This window comes from Typopeltis vanoorti, chromosome 8, assembly GCF_054136105.1.
Source record: "Typopeltis vanoorti isolate ZY-2024b chromosome 8, IOZ_Tvanoo_1.0, whole genome shotgun sequence".
Lineage (NCBI taxonomy): Eukaryota > Metazoa > Arthropoda > Arachnida > Uropygi > Thelyphonidae > Typopeltis > Typopeltis vanoorti.
In genome coordinates this window covers 145,291,796-145,314,564 of record NC_143556.1, presented here as the reverse complement: position 1 = coordinate 145,314,564, position 22,769 = coordinate 145,291,796, and the positions used below count along the sequence as shown (strand labels likewise).

Sequence of the window (22,769 nt, the reverse complement as noted above, 5' to 3'; positions counted from 1 at the left end):
AAATAAACTTGTTGTTGTATGTGAAGTTTAATAATGAACATGAACCCAATAACCAACTACCCTTTTGGATACAGTAATAACTTGAAATCCCACAAGTCATGTTGAATTTTCAGTGTATCAGAAGCCGACCTTTACTGGTAGATACATTCACTCATCCTCTCTCCCATTTTCAGTCATCACAGACGATGAGTAATATCAAGAATCTTGTCCAAAAAGCTCATATCATCTGCCCTTCTGCCTCCCTTTTGTTAAATGAAATTAAAAGCACTCTGATGTGTAACGGATACAACAAAACTATCACTCAAAAAATTATTGATAATTATCATCTTTCTACCAGACTACAATCCAAAGTGAAAAGAATTTTAATATCCTACCTTACAGAAAAGGGGTGCTTAAGGGTAAAAGCTGTATAACTGAGAGGAGACCTCAACATAGCCTTTAAAGGAATGTGGAGAACTGACCAGGGCTTCTGAACTAATGTCCAATCCTCACCTTCTTGTGGTGCACCCTGTTTGGTATCTACTTGGAAACTGAATGAACAAGGATGGGCTGGCAATTTGGGATTTAGCCGACCAAATTGTATTCTTATTGGTTAAACCAATATAGAAAATGATGGTACAACATGACAAAATTTCATTACGGCTGGGGCGTCGCCTGGTTAAACAAGGCCCCCCCCATTGTTTTCGCCAGGGTGAACAGCGAGAAGTTAGCTACAGGAACAAATCTGAGAACACAACCCAACTCAACATCACCAGAGTTAAAGATCAGTACTATCAACATAAGAAGCCTGAATGGTAAAGAAATGGGGCTAGCTGAGGAATTAGATAAGTACCAGATCGGCATAATAGGGGTGACTGAAACAAAAAAAAAAGACAAAAACTGGCGAGATCTTTCTGAGCAATAAATACAAAATGTTATATTCGATTGAGGAAAAGAAGGGGTAGCCATAGTATTCAACACAAAAAATGAGGCTAATTTTCTTGTATGGCAGGCAGTCTCAAGTAGAGTAATGTGGGCAAATATGACAATGGGGAACTGGACAATGAGACTTATTTCTGCCTATGGTCCAACAGAAGGTAGAAGTGGAGGAATTTTTTGATGCTTTACAAAAAGCAACTGACACAATGAAAAATCGATCCTTGTTGGGGATCTAAATAGCAGAGTAGGAAATGATTGTGAGACATACAAAAATATTTTGGGAAGATTTGGAGAAAAGAGCAAAGCTAATAATAATGGCAAATATCTGTTGGATTTCTGCTCAGGACATGGACTGGTTATTACTAACACCATGTTCCAACATAAAAATGTGCACAAATTCGCATGGAGAGAAGAGGCAAGGAATAAGGTCTCATTGACTATGTTATTGTTGATGTTTTCTCCCTGGTGCAGGACACTAGAGTGTACAGAGTTTTAAGAAACTTTTAAAGCGAATAAAAGTTGAGCAGCTCTCAGATGTGAACTGTAGACTAAAATACACAAAGATTATTGAAGAAAAAATGAAAGAGTTTGAGAACAGGAATCAAACCTTGGAGATTCAGTGGCAAGCCTTGAAGAAAGCCCTCTTTGATTCGGCTAGAGAGGCATGCGGTGAAGTTGTCTGCAAGGATAGAAAAATTAGAACTCCATGGTGGACGCAGGAAGTTAAAGAGGCAGTGAAGGAAAAGAAGAAAGCGTATCAAAAGTTCCTGTCAAATAAGTCAGCTTGTGCTCTTAGAGAATACAGAGACAAATGCAAGAATGCTAAGCACTGTGTAAAACTAGCTAAACAAAAGTCATGGGAGGACTTTGGCAAGAATATAGAAAATAAATATCAAGAAGGTGGTAGGATATTCTGGAGGTTGTTGAAGCTTAGGAATGGAGGAAAGAGTGCTGTAAAAGGAGTTAGAGATGATAAAGGTGATATCATGACTTACAACTCAAATAAAGACAAAGTATTGTTTGATATAATGTCCCATTGACACCATATAACTGTAGTGTATTGAATAGCTTCTCTCTTGGCACCTTGTCACATGCCTTTTCCAAATCGACAAAACTTAAATACAGATCTTTGTTATATTCCCATGCTTTCTCGACTATTTGTCGTAAAGTGAAGATCTGATCCTGACAGCCTCTATTTGGCCTGAATCCAAGTTAGAGATGATAAAGGTGACATGAAAAAGGAAGAAAAAGATATCCCTGAAGTATGGAGTAATTACTTTGAAAAATTGCTAAATGAAACAAGCAGTGATGACAGCACAGTGGTAAAAAACACTGGCCAGGCATTCAGTCAGGAATACATATCCATACTTGAAGTAGAAAAAGCCATCAAAGGCTTGAAATGTGGAAAGGCAGCAGGAGTAGATAATATTCGACCAGAAATGCTGAAGTATGGTGGTATAAGAGTCTTACAGTGGCTGCACTGCATAGTTCAGAAAGCCTGGACAGAGGGATGAATTCCGAATGGTTGAAGTAGAGCTCAAATAGTACCCATATATAAAAAGGGAAATAAAATTGAATGTGAGAATTACAGAGGTATTTCCATACTAAGTGTTCCTGCTAAGATCTATGCAAGTATACTTGAGAAACGACTGAGAATAATTGTGGAAGAAAAGCTGAGTGAAGAACAAGTTGGATTCAGGCCAAATAGAGGCTGTCAGGATCAAATCTTCACTTTACGACAAATAGTCGAGAAAGCATGGAAATATAACAAAGATCTGTATTTAAGTTTTGTCGATTTGGAAAAGGCATATGACAAGGTGCCAAGAGAGAAGCTATTCAATACACTACATTATATCAAACAATACTTAGTCTTTATCTGAGTTGTAAGTCAGCAGTTAGAATTGAAGGAAGTACATTATCCCCTCTGTTATTCATTATCTATATGGATCACATTATGAAGGAAAGTGGTAATAAACATGATATCAAAATTGGAGATGTTAATGTCAGCTCTTTGCTTTATGCGAATGATGTTATATTTCTAAATAAATTGCTACAAGTCTGCAAGAGTCTCTGACTAAATTGAATAACTGCTGCAATAGATACGGTATGAAGGTTAGCAATAAAAAGACAAAGTCAATGAAAATAGGCAGAATCATTGAAAATGTCAGCTGTGTTGTGAACGGAGAACCTGTGGAACGAGTAAAACATTTCAGCTACTTGGGCACGATTTTTAGTGAAGATGGTAAATTCAATATAGAAATAGAAAACAAAATCAGCAAAGCTGGTTCTGTTGTCTATTTCTGTATTGGTGGGAAGTCATTTGAATAAATTCATATGGAATAAGAGAGAAATTAGTCAGAACACTAAATTAGCTGTATACAAGACAGTATTCAAACCAGTTTTAACTTATAGATCTGAGAGCTGGGTCAGAAGTAAAACACTTGACCAAAGACTAGAGACCACAGATATGAGAGTCCTGAGAAAGATTAGAGGCATGAACAGATGGCATCAATGGCAATATCATATTAAAAACGAGGATATTATGAAAGAACTTGACATTGTCAGCATCTAGGAATGCATTAGCAGAGCTAATCTCAGGTGGTATGGCACTTAAATAGAATGGGAGAAGAAAGATTAGCAAAACAAGTGTTCTCTGCGAGGTTGGCAGCAAAACGACCCAGAGGAAGACCAAGATATAGGTGGATTGATACGGTACAAAGTGCCTTAGACGATAGAAATATAAGATCTGATAATGTTGGAGTCTTGACAAGTAATAGACTGATTTGGAGGAAAATTGTAGATAGGAAGTTAGTAATGATGTAATTTTTTCATTTAGTACTATCATATCCTGTGCACCCCTTGAGGGTACATGGCAGGAATTTGATGATGATGATGACTTTAAAGAAACCTCAGAATAAATAGCACTGATTCTTCATAAATTTGATCTATGTGTTTACTTAAAAACTAGCTCAGAATTTTTCTTCCTTCCATCTACAAAGGATGCATTACGACCTCTTTCCTTACCCGATGTCTAACAAGTACCCTGCTCATCTCATCATTGCTATTTTGGACCGAGTGGTCATTCTCCCTTGATTAGAACTGAATAACATTCAGACTATATTACATTCTTGGAATCAAAGCACCAGTCTCTAAACTTGCTTCTCACACTGACACTAGCCACAGAGTTCTTTGGAACCAAAAGAACGTCTACATTCCATCAAGTTTAAATATGATTGTCTTTTCCATAAAACAGGTGAAATGTTACAAAACTGTCTGAATGTCAGCCAATCAGACTCATGCCAAGTTTTGGGAAGTGGTCTCTATTAATTGTTCATAATCAATAATTAGTTTAAATTATTTTTTTATCTATGTAACTTGTTTACAATTGTTTCTTTGAACTCTAACAGTGTAATCCTATACTTTAGCTGCGACAGGGACATGAGCTAGTATACATGACTTATGACTCAGATGCAACATTGGTTTAAATTAATGTCACCTTTTTATTTTAATAATGAATCTCATGCACAAAAGCTCACAAGACCTATAACAGAACAATGCCATCTGTGAGCAAGTGGTTAAGGAGACAGAAATAATCTGTTAAGATTGCTTAAAAGTGCGAAGATAGTACTCATTGGGAAGAATAGTATGGTAGAATTGTTTCAAAAAACAGGGATGAATGGAATGAAGGAAGATGATAAGTTTGCTTGTCATGTTCAGAGTTAGTGTATAAGGATCGACCAGTGGCTGCTCTAGTTCTTACATAATCAGAAGAAGATGGAAAAATGGTAGCAGTCAGTTCAGTGCAGTAATGGCCACGAACCTACAGAAAGAGCACAATGTGGAAACAGAAGCCCTATGGAAAAGTGACTGAAGGAAGTTGATGAGACAGATGTCACCTATTAAATGGATCACCCTCTTCTGTATATCATCAAGAATGCTAAGGTGGTTTTTGGGTGCACCACCTAAAATTCAAAAACAACATTAAAAGGTTGGTCTGATCTGGGACTTAAATAGTGTCACTTGAGGAGAGAAAAGGTATTTTGAAGAAAAGTTTTCTTAGAGACTGAGGAGACTGCTGATGCAATATGCTTGTGTCAATTAAGCTGGATGTGAGAGTCAGCCCAAGGAGGAATATGATCTTGAAGGGATATTAAAACATTATCAAAAGTAATGAGAGTGAAGTAGGATCTTTTTTGTAGGTAATAAGACAGGACTGCATTTCAACAGTATTGAGATTCACTAAATTATCTTTACCACCACTTGGGAAAGGTAAGGAGATCAGTATTTAAGCCAGGCATGGGCAACCTTTCCTAGTTCGGGGGCCAATTTATCGTTCTGTCCCCGAGTCAAAGGCCGGACCAAATTATTAAATAAAATAAATAAATATTAAATGAATTAAAACAAGTTGCTACTTCATATTTCATTTATTTATAATATAATGCTTTGGTATAAAGCTCTACATAAATTTTATAATATAATGAACGACATAATTTAATTCTTCTGTGATGTGGAAATCTGCATCAACTCCTCGAATAAATATTGCTAGTTGTGCTGTATCAGAGGCATCAGTGCTGTCATCCAAAGCAATTGAAAATGCTTCCAATCTAGCAATGTTCTCTTTTAAACTTTTTTTGATATCATCAGCCATAATTTCTCCATCGGACAACAGTACATCTCGACAAACAAATATTCTCAAAGTCTTTTTTCTTTTCAGGACTAGCGGAGTGTGTTACAACATGTCAGTTCGGTACTTGCATTGGTGTTGTGCTTTGTTTAGTGCCTGCATTGATGTTGTGTTCTGTTCAGTGCCTGCGTTGATGTTGTGTTCTGTTCAGTGCCTGCGGTGTAGAAGACGGTTTTGTTTGACTGTTCTGAATATCGTTTTTAAATCTGGGACAATGTCAGGGGTTATTGCAAAAAAAAAAAAAAAAAGAAAAGTAGATGCAGAGAATCGTCAATTTCAATACAACTGGACGGAGGATTATTATTTTCTTCTGAATGAAGGTTTGCCTATATGTTTGCTGTGCAACGAATCTGTATCCGCCAACAAAGAATACACCTTGAAGAGACACTTTACTTCAAGACATGCGGATCACCCAAAAATTGATGGACAATTACGAAAAGATGAAATACAGAAGTTGAAGAACTTGGATACCCAGCAGTAAATGTTCAACAAGCAAAGAACGCAGCACCACAGCAATGTCAAAGCCAGCTTTGTGGTAAGCGAAAAAATCACTAAGCAATCTAAGTCATTTGGTAAAGGAGAATTTATCAAAGAATGTCTGCTGAACGTTGCAAGTTTGACTAGCGGTGTGTGTATGTGAACACACCGCTAGTCAAAGTGAGAAAGAGACCTTGGTAGGAGAAAACAGTGTGTTTTGCGCAAGTCATATGACGTCAGCTTAATGTGAGTTAGTAGAACATACCATGTTTTCTCCCACCATGAATCAGACAAACTTCGCTGAAATAGATTAGGGCCGGAACAAAAGTAAAGGGCCATATCCAGCCCGTGGGTCGGGGTTTGCCCATATGTGATTTAAGCCATCTTGAGGGTTCAATCATTTGAGTACTACACGGTTTCTCAAATAAAATGGGAGGAGAGTACTACCATCAGCAAAACCATGAATAAGAGTTGAAGTCAGAGAGAGAGAAGGCCATTGATGTAAAGAAGGAAGAGTGCAGGTAAGGGTACAGAACCCTAGAATACTCCAGCATCGATACTGACATCTGGTGAGAGCATGCCATTCATCATGACATACAGTGAACGAGATGGTAGCTCGTTCAGAAGGCCTCGGTGTCAAACACAATCAAATGCCTTTAAAATATCATGAGTAACCACAAGTTTCTCGAAAGCTTTTCAGTCCTGCATCAAAAAGGTGGGTAAGGTAAGCAAGGTCTGTTGTAGAATGAGAATGGCAAAATCCCAATTAGTGGTCGCTTTTACTTAGCGACCACTAATTGGGATTTTGCCATTCTCGGGTAGTGAAGAAGCTGGTTGTTGAGTACCTTCTCCATTGACTTCCAAGAGTACTGAAGTGAGAACAATGAGACAATAGATGGATGGCTGATTTTTATCTCCTTTTTTAGGTACAGACTGGATAAAGGCATGCTTCCATACTGTTAAGTAGGTGTCAAATTAATATGACAGCTTATATAGCTAATATTCCACAAAGTAACCATAAGACAGTGTAAACTGAACTAAACCTAATGGGGATGCTTCTGAAGATTCCCACATCAGGTTGTATTACTACAGTTCTGTCAGGTGTACCTGAAGGTAGTCTGAGTACTGGTATGTGGGAGAGAAATAACAAATTAATGATTTCAACACTGAAAGAAGTATAAGATTTCTCCCAACAACCATAGTTGATAAAACACAATTAGAAACCTTAACATTTTATTTAAATTAAGGGGATATTAAATCCCACATTGTTTCAAAACCGAATAAGAAACTCAAAGATCGGAATCAAAGAGTTTCATGCCGAATATAGTAAACTATAAAATTATCGGCGGATACTAGAGTAAGCCAAAGCACGTAGTACAAACTAGGGCAACTCTGATATGGGTAAAGCTCTGATCACTATTCTTAGTATTTCCCATAATGTAAAAACACATCTCCTAGGAGATATATGATGTTATACATTATGGTGGAAGGTCACTACCCAGACCGGTTTCGACCTTTATTGAGGTCTCGTCAGTAGTAGGAAGACCAAATTAATACTGAGGGTAATACTACATTATGGGAAATACTAAGAATAGTGATCAGATCTTTACCCACCTTTGCTACGAGTTGCCCTAGTTTGCACTATGTGCTTTGGCTTATGCTAGTATCCACCGATACTTTTATAGCTTACTATATTCGGCATGAAACTCTTTGATTCCGATCTTTGAGTTCCTTATTTGGTTTTGAAACAATGTGGGATTTAATATCCCATTAATTTAAATAATGTTACATCACCAAAATGAAGCCTATTGGCTCTTTATTTAAGTAACTTAACATTTTAAATAATAATAGTACAACAATAACTAGCAACCTCACCAAAATTGAATTAGCAGCAGTGAAATCTTTAAAAGCAAGTCAGGATATCATAATTACTAGGGCCAATAAAGGCGGTGGCACGGTTATTTTAAACTGAACAACTTACTTTCTGAGACTAATTGAAAAATGAATCAATTAGTCTCAGAAAACAGCACCTATCAACTCGTGAAATATAATCCAACTAATCAGATTAAAAAGAAAACAGTAAAATTATTTAAATCAGTCCATTCCTGGCCTGCAAACACAGTTAAAAAATTACTTCTGCACCATGCTTGTTCCCTGAGAATTCATGGTTTGCCTAAGATTGATAAGCAGAATGTACCACTTCGATCGATAGTTGAAGGTACTGACAGGCCCAATTATTATCTAGCCAAGAAACTAGCATCAACACTCAAGGAGTTGGTAGGTCCCCCTCCTAAATAAAAAAAAACACAACACTTTGTAAACAAAACTAAGGACACCCCACTTCATAAAAGTGATTTATTAGTAAATTTTGGCTTCTCTGCTCTTTTCAGAATGTCCCAATCCTTCTTTTACAGAGCAAATTTCTGCTTGATATCATAGCACTCTTTTCCCAAGTACTACATTCTGGTTATTTTGAGTGGCAAAATACTTTTTACCTGCAAAAAAGAAGGTACAGCGACAGGCTCATCATCATTTCCTCCCCACCAATACTAACTCTTATATGGCAGTTTTTGAGCAATATGCTCTAGATTTACTTTAAAACCCAAAAACTCATTATGTACCTAGGCCAGATGTATCTGGACTAGGTACATCATGATGTTTTTGTTATCTAGCCAGATGGCCATCAGACTTTAGACAGCTTCCTCAGCCAACTAAACAAACAACACAAATGCATACAATTCACAAATGAAATGCAAAGTCAGAACACACTTCTATTTCTAGATACACTTGTTGCACATCTTTCTACTGGCAATCTTTTCTTCACTGTTTACCATAAACTTACAATATACTCGCCAATATATATTGTAAGGAACAACTTACAATATATATTGGCTTAAACTCTTACCACCACCCAACACAAAAACTAGGTGTCATTAACACACTAAAAACATGGCTGTAAAGATTTGCTCCAATCAGCAAGCACTTAACTATGAATTAAAAGTTATCAGTAATACCTTCCTAAAAAAATGCCTACAGCAAAAATACTATCAACCAAATTTTTCAAAACATTGCAACTAATAATAAAAATAAACTAGATTTCAATAAAATTGTAGTCATTCCATACATCAAAGGAATATCAGATAAAATTAGCATGCTTATAAAACATACCAATGAAAGGTAAATCATTGCATAGGACTACGTGGAAGACAAACTAAATAACATGGATTTCTCAAAAATGATATGGTGCTGTGAATGTGATATGTATGCGTGGGAAGATGTCTCAGATATTTTATATAGAGAGGCTGAATAAGAGAAAAGAAAGAGTGTGGGTATACAGAAAATGTGATATTCTGATGGACCATGAGGCTTGCTTAAATATGAGTAGGGAACATGCCGTGTAACTGACACAGCAGTTGAAGATTGTGCAAATGTTCAGTGTGTGTGTGTGCGTAGAAGTGATAGTGAGAGAAAAAAAGTTCAAAAAAAAAATCACCATATCATCGAATAATTATGATATGGCGATTGGGGTTTACGGTAAACAAGTATGTGTGATTGATGATAAAATAGTGAAAAAAGGGATGCAAGATTTGAAAGATGAGTTGGTGAATATGAGGTGGATGTGGAGTGAAAAGAAGAGAATTGGAGATATGACTGGAAGAGGGAAGAATACAAAAACAAATGATGTCAGCATGAAAAAGGAAATGAAAAACCCACAATTGGCACTGTATGGTTATTCAATTATTAGAGGTGCGGTAGACAAGATTATGTACAAGGTTTGTTTTCCAGGAGGTAAAATGAATAAAGTGAATGAGGCATTGGATATGAGAACCAAGCAAAGGAATTGGTAGTGGTAGCAGGGACAAATAACTTGACTTGGAACAAGAAGAATGTAAGATTGGATATCAGAGGTTGTTGAGAAGGATAAAGGATGATAGTGTAACAAGAAAGGTAGTAACAGTGTGCTGCCCAAGTATGGCATTGATGAGAAGAGGCAAAGAGAAAATTATATGTTAGCAGAAATGTGTGAAGAGAAGGAGTGCAATGTGTTAATATGTGGAATGAGTTTGAAGGAAGAACTGAACTGTATAAGAGTGTTGGACTGCATTTGGAGAGACTGTTGTGGAAGGAGTAATGAATGCAGAGAATGAATCTGAGCAAGTAAGCAATGTAAAAGAGTGGGAGAGTGAGGAAGAAGAGTGTGAAGAAGAGAACAAGTGTCCAAGACAAACAAGGAGACTCAGGGAGGACATGGGAACATAATTAGAAAGGTTGATGTTCCGAAAGGATGTGAATGCGTGTAGACAAAAAGGGAAAGGAATAACTGGGATGTAGGGAAAACAGTTGGATTTGAAGATAGTTCTAGAATGAATAAGGAGAAAAAAGAAATGGCTCTTGACTTGGAACAAGAATAATATAAGATTGGATATCAGGAGGTTATTGAGAAGGATAAAGGATGACAGTATCTGATAGAAGTATCAGAAACAAGGGAAATGAAATGGTTGCATTCATCAAGTTTGTTCAATCAAAAATTGTTGGAATAAGTGAGACAATGGTTGGATGAGGATAACATCCTGACAGGAATATAGATGGAAGCATATGATGTATTTTGCAAAGATAGAAAGGGTAAAAAGAAAGGTGGAGTGCTACTGATCATAGGAGAATAGTTATGTCAATACAAGGTAGAGATGGAAGGGTAAATAGTGGTAGTGGTTTTGAGCTGAGATAGAGGTGAATAGAATGAAATACTTTGTTGGATATTGATACAGACCAGGTAATGTGGAGAGTAGTGACCAGTAAATGCATAAGCAAATTAGCCAAGCAAATGGGAAAAGGGTGATTATTATGGGTGATTTTAATTATGGCAATATAGATTGGGATGATGAGATAGCAACCAGAAGTAAAGAAAATAGTGAGTTCTTGAGGGACCAGTACCTTAGGCAGCATGTAACAGAGGACACATCAGGATTGAGGGTCTTGGATTTTATCATCTCATCAGAGGATGTTATTATAAATGAGGTGTAAAATCTCCCTCCAGTTGATGAGAATGACCATGAAGTGATTACCCGGGTGGTTTCCAACCATGTGAATACTTCTGCAAGAAAAAGGGTACATGTGGAACTACAAGGATGGGGATTAAGCTTGGGAGACGGCTTGCAGCTGTGGCATGGAATGAGGAGTTGGGTGAAAAGGAGATCAGTGCTGCTTGGGTGATATTCAAGAACTATCTAGTAGAAGCAATGTCTAAATGTATTCCAAAGGTTAGAATGTTAAATAAGGTAGGTGTGAAATGAATAAATGAAGAGATTAAGCATAAAATACAGAGAAAAAAGGGCATTGTGGAGACAACATAAGAGGAGTGGCAATAATCAATTCCATGAGAAATACAAAGAAAAGGCAAAGGAGGGTGACTCGGTTGGTAAGGATAGCAAAAGTTCAGTATAAGCAGCAGTTAGCTAATGAAGCCAAAAAAATTCTAGGAAATTCTTTCAATATGTAGTCAGCAAAAAAATAAAATAAAATAATAATAAATAAATAAAAATAAAAAATGATTATGGTAGGATTGCACTGATTCGAGAAAATGGAATAAGGCAACTGCAACAGAGGATGTAGTTCAGATATTCAATATGCAGTTCATAAAGGTCTTTCATCCTTGTGAATGTGACATCATGGAGAGTTTGAGAGCAGTAGATGATGAGGATGAGAGATAGACTGAGTGAGGAAGAGGAATTACTAAGGGTGTGGGACGTGATGATATATTCCCATATATTTCAAAGGAATGTGCCAGGTGGCTGACATCTGTCTTAACATAATTCTTTAATATGAGTTTTACATTGGGTCAAGTTCCAAAGGAGAGGAAGAAAGAAAGATTGTACAGGTGATAAATAAATGAGGTAACAGAATTCAAGCATCATTTGTAGTCCAATCTGTGTGTCAGCTGTTGTGATTAAATTTTTGGAAAGGCTGGCAAGAATCAGGATCAAGAACTGGGCTGACAACAATGGTATTATCTTTGATGGACAGGACGGATTTGCTAAAGGGAGGTCATGTTTTAGTAATCTACTTACTTATTACAATAAGTTAACAGCTACATTGATTGATAGGAGATGGATACACAGTAGTAAACTTACATTTTTCAAGGGCTTTTGATAGATTACCACCTAAGTTGATAGTCAAACTAGAAAAATGGGGTTGGATATTTGACTAGTGCATTGGATTGGAGATTGGCTGTCTGATAGGTATCAACTAGTTGTGTATGAGGGGAGCAATATCCCCAAAGAGAAAAGTCATTAGTGGTGTGTCTGAGAGGTCTTTTTAGGGCCATTGATGTTTAACTTCTATGCTAGCGATATTGGGGAAGATATGAATGGGCATATACAGTTGTTTGCAGATGATGCAAAGTTACTATGAACTATGAGGAGTAGAGCAGATGCTGTGGCCTTACAAGAAAACTTGAATAGACTGAATAAATGGGCAAGGGAGTAGGGATACCAGTTCAGTGTTACAAAATGTAAGATTTTAAAATTTGGAAAAAAAAAGATGGGATGTAGAATTTACACTTGTGGGGATATATTGTGATGATGGATAAGAATCTAAAATTTAGAGGACATATTGCAAATACTGCAAGGACATTGCAATGAATTCTGGCAATGATGCAGATGACACTGACTTGTGGAAGTAAGTCCATTATATAAAGCTCTGATTAAGCCACATACGGACTTTCAAAAATTTGGTCAACTAGTTTTCAAAAGGATGAAGAGATGTTCGAGAGGGTCCAGAGGTGATTGACCAAAAGAGTTTCTGATCTTTTGAATGCTGAATATGCAGTCTAGTGGATAGCAGGAAGAGGGATAACATGATATGAAGAGATATACAAGTTGGTAAGAGAGCTGTTATGTAAGGGGTGGTAAGGATCAATGTTGAAGAGATTTTTCACAAAATTATGGGAGATTGGAGGAGAACAAGGGGTTATCATTGGAAGCTATATACAAGGCAAGTGTGAGTAAGGAAGCAAGAAGTAGGTTTTTTGCATGGAGAGTTGTGAATGATTGGAATGGATTAGCTCAGAGCATGGTATATGCAGAGAATCTGAATGTGTTTAAGGCACAGTATGAGGAGTCTGTAACTCCATGGGAAGTCTTAGGATGATAATAATAATAATAATAATAAAATAAACAGAATACTATAAAAATACAAGCTCAATGTCACCTTTAAACCTCCTGCAAAATTAAAGAACTTATTCAATTTTTCCAAGGATCCACTTCCTCCATTGGCCCACCCTGGAGTATACAGTGCACTTGTAATTTACCTTATATAGGTAAAACTGAATACCAATTCCTATCCAAAAAAAAAGGAACATGATGCATTAAATTTAATAACTACAGTAAATCTGGCCTTTCTTATATAGAATTGACTGGAAAGATGTATGTTCATTGCATCACGCCAAATCGTGGTATGAGCACAAATTTAAAGAGGGTTGTGAAATTCTAATCAACCACCCTAATTTTAACAATAATGACTGACTAAAAATCTCAAATAATAGCACATATTCTACCCACATAACCTTTGTTGATTATAATTAGGACTGTAGTAATCCAGGCCTTAATAAAACAAACACTTATGTAAAATCATGAATTAGGACACTATTGCTGTATTAAAAATTAATATGAATGTGTTCTCTGACCATGTTATAAATAGGATATAGCTCTGATGTAGTTCCCCCCCCTCCAGCTAGAAGTCAATCCAGTAGAATAATGGTTGATCCTGTCATTGTCACTTAGACATTACATACTGTTGATATGTAGATTGTCACTGTATACATATGTGTATACTCCAGATGATGACCATATGAAGGTTGAAATGTCAGGAAATTAAATTATTCTTAACATAGTTGCAATCTACATAATTTATCAATATAAATTCTTTGACAAGTATCCGTCCTATTAAATCAATTTGCTATATTTAATGCTCTTCTAATGTTATAGACCATTTCTTAACTTTCTGATTTCCTTTAGTTAAATTTAGCACACTTGCACAGTGTCCTTCACAAGACAAAACATGAGCTGGCGCAACTGAAGAGACAATTGTTATGTGGTATATCAGGAAGAAAAATGAAAGAAAAAATGAAGGGGAAAAGTATAAACATGTGAAAACCTGGGAGTAAGGAGAATGTATATTGTATGGATATATGATAAGACATGTACTTAATGATAAAGCGACGAAAGCATGTTTCCCTGCTGCAAAGAACAAGGATGTTAAAGAAGCTGTTATCTGAATAGAGAAGCAAAAGAATTGTTTGTTTTGGATGACATGAATGATTTGAAAGGTGAGAAATATGAAATGAGAGAAGGCATAAAAGATTGTGCACAGAAGTGAAAAAGAAAAGTACAAAAGTAAAGACTAAGTCAAAAGACAAAAGTATGATAGAACTAAACTGAGAAGGATGACGATGATTGCTAATAAATAAATGAGAAAATTGTGCAGGAGTTTATAGATGTATGGAGTGAATTTTAAGGGCAAAAGGATTTGTATATGCCTGATGGACTTCATTTGAATGGTTCTGGAGTTAGATGTTCGGAGAGAGTGTTGTTCAGTGAGAGGTTGAGGAATTGCAAAATCAGTAAAACTAGAATTTGGGGGGGGGGTCAGGTATGGGTTTAGCAACTCCAGGACAAATGAGTCTGTGTATGCAAAGTTGAATGTAGTTTCACAGGTTTCACATCCAAATGGGTTTAGTAATGACATTACACAAGGGAAACTGTAGGTGCAAGAGGATGTTGAAATGTGTACATGAGTGCCAAAAGTATCAGAAATAATAAAGGAGAGGAGTTTTTGGCTTTGCTCAGCTCGACTTGGCCAAAAAATTACAGGCATCAGTGAGACCTTGTTGAAAGAAAATTATATACATATAGGGATAGAATGTGAAGGGTATTGAATTTTCAGGAAGAAAAGAGGGAATAAGACATAAAGTGGAATTTGCTGACAATAGCTGAAGAACTTCAAATAACAAAAAATAGGAAGATTTTAGGGCTAGGGGAGATGGAGGCATATTGGGACAAAATATATTAATGGTTGCTGCTACAGACCAGTAGGCAGATATGGATTCCAAGCACTGGCAGGTTAGCAGAATAAGTGCAGGCTGAGCAATTATTATGAAGGACTTAAACTATCAGGATACAGATTGGATGGAGGAAAGGGGATACGGCAAGATGGAAGTGGGATTTATACAACTGCTAAGGGATAATTACCTGCATGTGGTGGAGGGACCAGAGGTTTGAGAATGCTGGACCGGGTAACATCAGAAGATGTATCCATAGCCAAGATACACACTATGCTTCCAACTGGAGAGTGACCATGCAGTCTTGTTCTAAGAGACTGCTAAATATATTCTCTGTAAAGAAAGGGTTTATTTCATGTAAATCCAAAAGACTTTTTTTCATTATGTACCAAGTAAGAGGAAGATGAACTATGAAAGGATGACTTTAATTAATGCTGGTGGCAGGAAGCTGACAGAAGCAAAAGAAATAGTTGAATTGCTGAGTGCAAAGGTGTATCCATCCAGGTGGAGATACTGTAGTTGATGTGATGGAATTGAGGTAGGTGAACAGCATATTGAAAAATACTGACCTGAATATAGGTGGGATTGGATGATATGTTGGCCAATGTTCTAAATGAAACCTTGCCATGCCCTTATTATATAACCACAGAAATAATTACTTTCGTCAATTCTAATGAATCCCGAGATCTGCTATGTTTGCGCATTGAACCATTTCATCAGAGGCACTGCCAGTTCTCCAAGGGAGTAGAAAGAGAATAAGACAGTTTCTTCACACAATGACTTGACACAAATTGTTCACATGCCTCCCCCCCCCCCCCCCCCTGCAGACACTATATAGCTTACTAGTCTAAGTAAATTATGTGTGTTGTCTGTCCTACCGGCAATTCAGACTATTACCTCTTGTTGGTTTCTTGGAACAATACTCACATATCCATGTGTTGTCGGCCATTATAAGAAGGCCAAGTTAAGTGATCTTTGTGACTTCAATGTCTCATTTTTCTTTTGACTCAATTGTTTATCAGTCTTTTTACCCAAAAATATGCATTGAACATATCCCTAAAGCAATTCTTATTGTTATGGAAACATTCAACTTTAAACTTTCATTCTCTGAACTCTTTCCCGAGTAATGGAAAAAAAAAAACATTAACACTCAACTTCTGCAGTACCTTAATACCTCATTAATAAATGATTGTCAGTATGGATTCTGTCACTGTCAAGCAAAAGGGTCTTGCTGAAGTCACCCAACTTTGAGACAAATGCCACAGAAAAGCTGGGGAATCTTAAGTGATGTTCTTGGTATCCTTTAGGCATGTGATCAAGTTTGGCACAAAGGCCTATTAAGCAGGCCTTTGTCTGGGTTCACATTACTATTGTTGGAATAATCTTAATCCTTAGAATACGTGTGTAGAGGCTTAAGTGCTGCGAGGACATCATGTTGGAGGCTTAATGGATTTTTTACAACACTCACAAAGAATTAAAATAGAATTTAATACTTCCTATATTTCGTCCTAGTCACTAGGACATCTACGGGGATTACAAAAACAATTAATGTAACATATACACAAATAACAAACAATACTAAGCCCAACCACGTAGGTGACACTAAAGTCCTATCTAGGTAGAGCACCCTCTAAGGGCAGTAGTAGGTGGCCTGGAATGTAAGGTGGGAACTCTGGTGATGAGTGTTTCCCAAATCTTCGGAAGCTTAATGCAACCGTATTTATTGAGATTTGGTTGGTTTTTGAGAGCTGCTGCTGCTTCTAAGAAAAGTGTCTCTTTTTTGAATTTGCTGTGGTGGAGCATGGTGGTTTTCTTCCATGATACCCTGTGGGTGGTGTCCAAAACATGGTCAGCCAAGCCTGAATGGCCATAGTTGTGTTTGAAGATGCAAGACTTGTGTTCCTCTAGACGGATGGATGCTGATCTGCCTGTCTGTCCAAAGTACGCCAGCTTACAGGAACAGGGTACTTTGTAAACTTCAGGGAGAGAGAGAGGAGGGAGCTGATCTTTCGTAGAACGGATAAGGGTAGCAAGTTTGCGGTAGGGCTTATATGCTGTGTGTAGGTTGTACTGTTTTAGTATCTTGGCTATTTTTTCGGATGTGCCAAGGATGTAGGGTATGGTGATGGCATTTTTAAAATCTTGTTGACGAGAAGGCCGGGGAATGGGGGAGGAGTTGATTATTTTTTTGATACTATGATCGCTGTAGCCATTGGAGAGGAAAGTGTTGTGTATGTGGTTAAGCTCAGTAGTGAGGGCGGTTCCACTGGAACAAAGATTGTGGGCTCTCTTGGTAAGAGTTTTAATAACGCCATATTGTTGAGATGGATGGTGGTGGGAGAGTTTGTGAATGTATCTGCCTGTGTGTGTGGGTTTTCTGTATACGGTGAAGGTAAGTGTATCATTAGGCAGGCGTGTGACTAACGTGTCTAGGAAGGGTAAACCTTATAGTAGACCTTATAGATGGTAAGATTTACCCATCTATAAGGTAAACCTTATAGAAGGGTAAACCTATAGTAGATGCCACCAATGCACCTTGCTATAGACTATTTAAACAACTGGCCAACTCTCTGATCCCCCTCACTGGAAGGTCCCCTTCCTATATAAAAAACTCGACCTACTTTAAAGCCCTCACAGAAAATTTAACCTTGAATAAGACAGACATTTCGGTAAGCTTTGATATCTCCTCTTTGTTTACCAATATTCCCTTAATTGACACATTATCTCTCTTGGAAAACGTTTTTCCCTCTGACATCTTAGATCTCTTTTCCTTTGCCATTAACTCTGGGTGTTTCTCTTGGAACAACAAAATCTACAAGCAGATAGAGGGAACTGCCATGGGTTCCCCCCTCTCACCCCCCCTTGCCAATTTCTATATGGAAGATTTCGAAAAACGAGCCATAGACTCAGCCCCACTCAAACCTTCTATCTGGCTAAGATATGTAGATGATGTGTTCTCTATTTGGCCTCATGGCCCAGACCCTCAGTCATCTCAATAGTCTACATCCAAGAATCCAGTTGACTATGGAAAAGGAAAAGAACAATTGTTTACCCTTCCTAGACACCTTAGTCACACGCCTGCCTAATGATACACTTACCTTCACCGTATACAAAAAACCCACACACACAGGCAGATACATTCACAAACTCTCCCACCACCACCACCCCTCTCAACAATATGGGATTATTAAAACTCTTACCAAGAGAGCCCACAATCTTTGTTCCAGTGGAACCGCCCTCACTACTGAGCTTAACCACATACACAACACTTTCCTCTCCAATGGCTACAGCGATCATAGTATCAAAAAAAATAATCAACTCCTCCCCCATTCCCCGTCCTTCTTGTCAACAAGATTTTAAAAATGCCATCACCATACCCTACATCCTTGGCACATCCGAAAAAATAGCCAAGATACTAAAACAGTACAACCTACACACAGCATATAAGCCCCACCGCAAACTTGCTACCCTTATCCATTCTACGAAAGATCAGCTCCCTCCTCTCTCTCTCTCTCTCCCCCTGGAGTTTACAAAGTACCCTGTTCCTGTAAGCTGGCGTACTTTGGACAGACAGGCAGATCAGCATCCATCCGTCTAGAAGAACACAAGTCTTGCATCTTCAAACACAACTATGGCCATTCAGGCTTGGCTGACCATGTTTTGGACACCACCCACAGGGTATCATGGAAGAAAACCACCATGCTCCACCACAGCAAATTCAAAAAAGAGAGACTTTTCTTAGAAGCAGCAGCAGCTCTCAAAAACCAACCAAATCTCAATAAATACGGTTGCATTAAGCTTCCGAAGATTTGGGAAACACTCATCACCAGAGTTCCCACCTTACATTCCAGGCCACCTACTACTGCCCTTAGAAGGCGCTCTACCTAGATAGGACTTTAGTGTCACCCACGTGGTTGGGCTTAGTATTGTTTGTTATTTGTATATGTTACATTAATTGTTTTTGTAATCCCCGTAGATGTCCTAGTGACTAGGACGAAATATAGGAAGTATTAAATTCTATTTTAATTCTTTGTGAGTGTTGTAAAAAATCCATTAAGCCTCCAACATGACTATCCTTAGACTGTGCAACAAATGCCATAGTCTAGCTGACTGCAAATTCAGTACACAATTTTGCCTTTTGGCACTGTTTATAACTTCCAGAGTATCAGCATACTTCTACAGTCTTAAATCCCCCATTCTTCAGCAAGGTTCTGAAAACTTTGTTAATTTAAATTATAGTAAAACCCATTGGTTTCTTATTTCTTCCTTTTTTTTTTTTCAGTTGTCTTACTTTTAATCCAAATCTCTGTGCAATATGAGATTTTGGGAATAATCTTTCTTGGCATAAAGGAAGACTGGAGATTGTTAGTTATTATTGACTGATTAAAAACCAACCTTTCACAATTGCTAATTGCAATTTCAAGAAATATTTCCAAGGTTGAAACATCAACCTTAGAAATTCTCCTCTAAATCTGTCAAAACAGATTTAGAGGAGAGTTTGAAACAATTTAATTTCAGACTCTCAGAACAAAATATTTTCTTCCTCTTCATTTGCTCCTACTTCTGTCTTTTGGACTAGTCTTCTTTCTTATGTATTTCCTGGAAGGAAATTTCCTTGTCCAGGTCTTCCGAATCGAATATTAACCAGTTCTAATATAGGATTAAAAACCAAGTTTATATAAAATTACTTGGTATCTTCAATAAACAATATAATAACCAAGCCATTAAGCTTGGTTCATTAAAAAAAAAGCAATAGATGCAATTATTACAGCTTTAGATTACATTAGCAACAGCTTCATACATTAAAAGATAAAGAATAGAATATTACCACAAACTTTTTGAATAATAATTCTTACCACAGTAAATTATCAGCTAGAGCATTCAAACTCACCCATATATCTGCTTTAGGAGTAAGTGGTTTTCCACAATAAAGATCTACCATTTCAGGAGCACGATAAGACAATGTAGTATATCTAAAATAAAAATAAAAAAATATAAAGTGAATTCATGCATATTATATACCATGTGCACATGTATATATAGTGCTGCCTGTATGCAAACTTGCAATAATACATTTGATTCTCGAAATGCCTTGCACTATTCACTGTTGGGAACTCAAGTTTCAACTGGGACAGGACAAATGGGTGGAGGGCAGAGTCACAAAAATGTTCCCAAATCAGCATCACAAAAATACTGCAGGCTAAGCAGTTAGGGTATCTACTCTTCAACAGGCTGCAGGTTCAAATCTGACTGTGGGAATGGATGTTTGTGACCGTCTTTAGGTGGTAGATGAATTTTATCGCCTTGTGGAAAACTGTCCCACTCACTGCATGCCTGAAATGGGCTTAAAAAAGTTCCATGTTTGATCTCTAGAGCAGGGTTTCTGGACATTGTAAAAAATAATAATGATAATAATAAAATAGAAAAATCTTAGTCCACTCATGGTACAAATGTACTATAGGCTCACAAACTTTTCATGAGTAGGAGTTATATAAAACAGACAACCAAAATAAAATATAAGTAATGGGCTTCGGTTAATATTCCTCAATGGATCACGCCATAATGGGCATCAAACATTATGACTGGATCGATATTCTGCATGAAATCCAAGTTGCAGTCTTTAATTACAGATACCTACCAGAATGGCAAAACAAGTGGTTTCAAGTACTTAAAAAAACATGAATATGTATATATACAACAATAAAAACTTGGGAAACTCTTAAATATGGTCATTAGTACAGAATCCAACATAACAGATGTATGCAGTACACTGTTATGTATAGCTTTCAGATGTTACTAGCATGGTGAAAATCTGATATGCTGCTTTATCATACAAGAGCATTCCAAATAGATGAGGCCTTGGTTTCTATTTAAGGTGCCTTAAGAGCATGTAACTTAAACCGATTCAGTGAAAGTCCATAACAGAAGATTGCTTTCTGAGCAATGGATTCCACCATTCTTTCCATGACAGATCACCTAGCTAACCTTACTCACCAATTAATGAATGCAAGCCATGGAAAGGTGGAGAACATGTGATTGCTGCTCTTAATATTTCCAAGGAATTTGATCAAGTTTGACATCAAGGCCTTCTTACCAAGCCACCATCTTATAATCTCCCTACTATCTTTCATGATTGAATTGTCAGCTTCTTCTCTGGCTGTTCATTGCATGTCAATCTATCAATACAAGTATCCAGGGCTCTGTACTTACCACAAACTGCTATTCTCAAATTATAAATATAGCTTTGCGGATGATGTTAACACACTCCATTCCTCTTCTTCATTCACAAAACCTTACATTGCTCAAATGATTCATGCTTCAAGTTCTTCTATAAACAATGTCCTAAAAAACCGATCTCCTCAACTATTCAAAAATAATCCTACATTCTTCTTTAAAAGGAAAGATGTTGCTATATAACCTCTTACTCAAACTAATAATATTTCAAATTCTAGTCAGGGTTCTCTCTTCTTGCATTTTCTTGTTTCCTATCCAAGGAACAAAGGCATCAATAGCTTCCACAACTTTTAAAAAACGTTTTTTTTTCCCCAAAAAATACTTCACTCTTCCATAACTTCTAACACTTTATAAATTTTAAATAATCCTTCCTTAGAATGCTTAACCTGAATGTGTTCACTTGTTAAGATTACTTGCCCACTTCTGAAAGCAAGCAATCCTCTTAACAAGTGATCTCCACTCTCACTGACTTCATCCAATCATTTTATCACAGATGCCATTCTCTCCAATAAACATTTTTATGGGCAGTGTTCCACTGAACTCGATATATCTAGTCTTCCATTTTTTTCTAATCATATGAGAGCAGCTGCTGGTCAACATCCATATACAGTTGAGGTCCAAATTCACTGCACCAACTTCTCACCCTCATCATTCATTCCATCTACTTGTTTCTTTGGAACAGCCTTTCCATTCCATTTAGTGCAGAGACACTTTTTTTTTTTTTTTTTTTTTTTTAAAGAGAACCAGGGTTTGGATAGAAGTCAAGAGGTTTTGCAGGTGAGTGGGGAATGAAGACCCTCAATTCCAGTAAGGATCATTTCAGTTATCAGTCAAGAGCTATTTTACACCCAACAATCTGTTTACTACATACAAATCTCAAATCTGTGCATATTTAGAATACTGCTCACATGTTTGGGGTGGTTCACCTAAAACTTCAATTAAAATCCTTGAAACCCCATTCAGAGACTAACAATTATGCTCAGTTTATTCACTTCAACTTTTCTCAAAAGGTGCAGTGTTTCAACACTGTGTCTATTCTACAAGTATTAATATGGTCACTGTTCCAGTGAATTGGTAACCATCATCCCTCCACTTTCTATTGCATTTGTCAATACAAGTGCTGCAGATGCCCAGCATTTCTTCATTGTGCAACTGTAAACACACTGAACATGCTTCTATTCATCCTCTGGAACTGCCTTCTTCATGAAGTATTCCCAAAGAATTACAACCTGCAAGTCTTCAAAAAACTTTGTAGTCCTCATTTGCACCCCACCCAAGTTTCTGATGTGCTTATAGATATAGCTTATAGATTGTGTATGTGATCAATATAAAAAAATAAAATAAATACTCAGGTCCCATGTGCTGCTCTGCCATGTTCATGATAGGCATTCTTGAGGAATT

At 37.1% G+C, this 22,769-nt stretch overlaps 1 protein-coding gene across 6 annotated transcripts in view; it reads right to left on the bottom strand.

Annotated features, from left to right (window-relative positions):
* LOC150104406 (uncharacterized) overlaps positions 1 to 22,769 on the bottom strand; it is a 459,199-nt gene that overhangs the window by 274,911 nt on the left and 161,519 nt on the right. For all 6 annotated transcript variants that reach the window (XM_090396357.1, XM_090396356.1, XM_090396354.1 and 3 more), the window contains one exon: positions 20,026 to 20,107. In XM_090396357.1, coding sequence (XP_090252483.1) covers positions 20,026 to 20,107 — 82 coding nt within the window. The remainder of the gene's footprint in view (positions 1 to 20,025; positions 20,108 to 22,769) is intronic.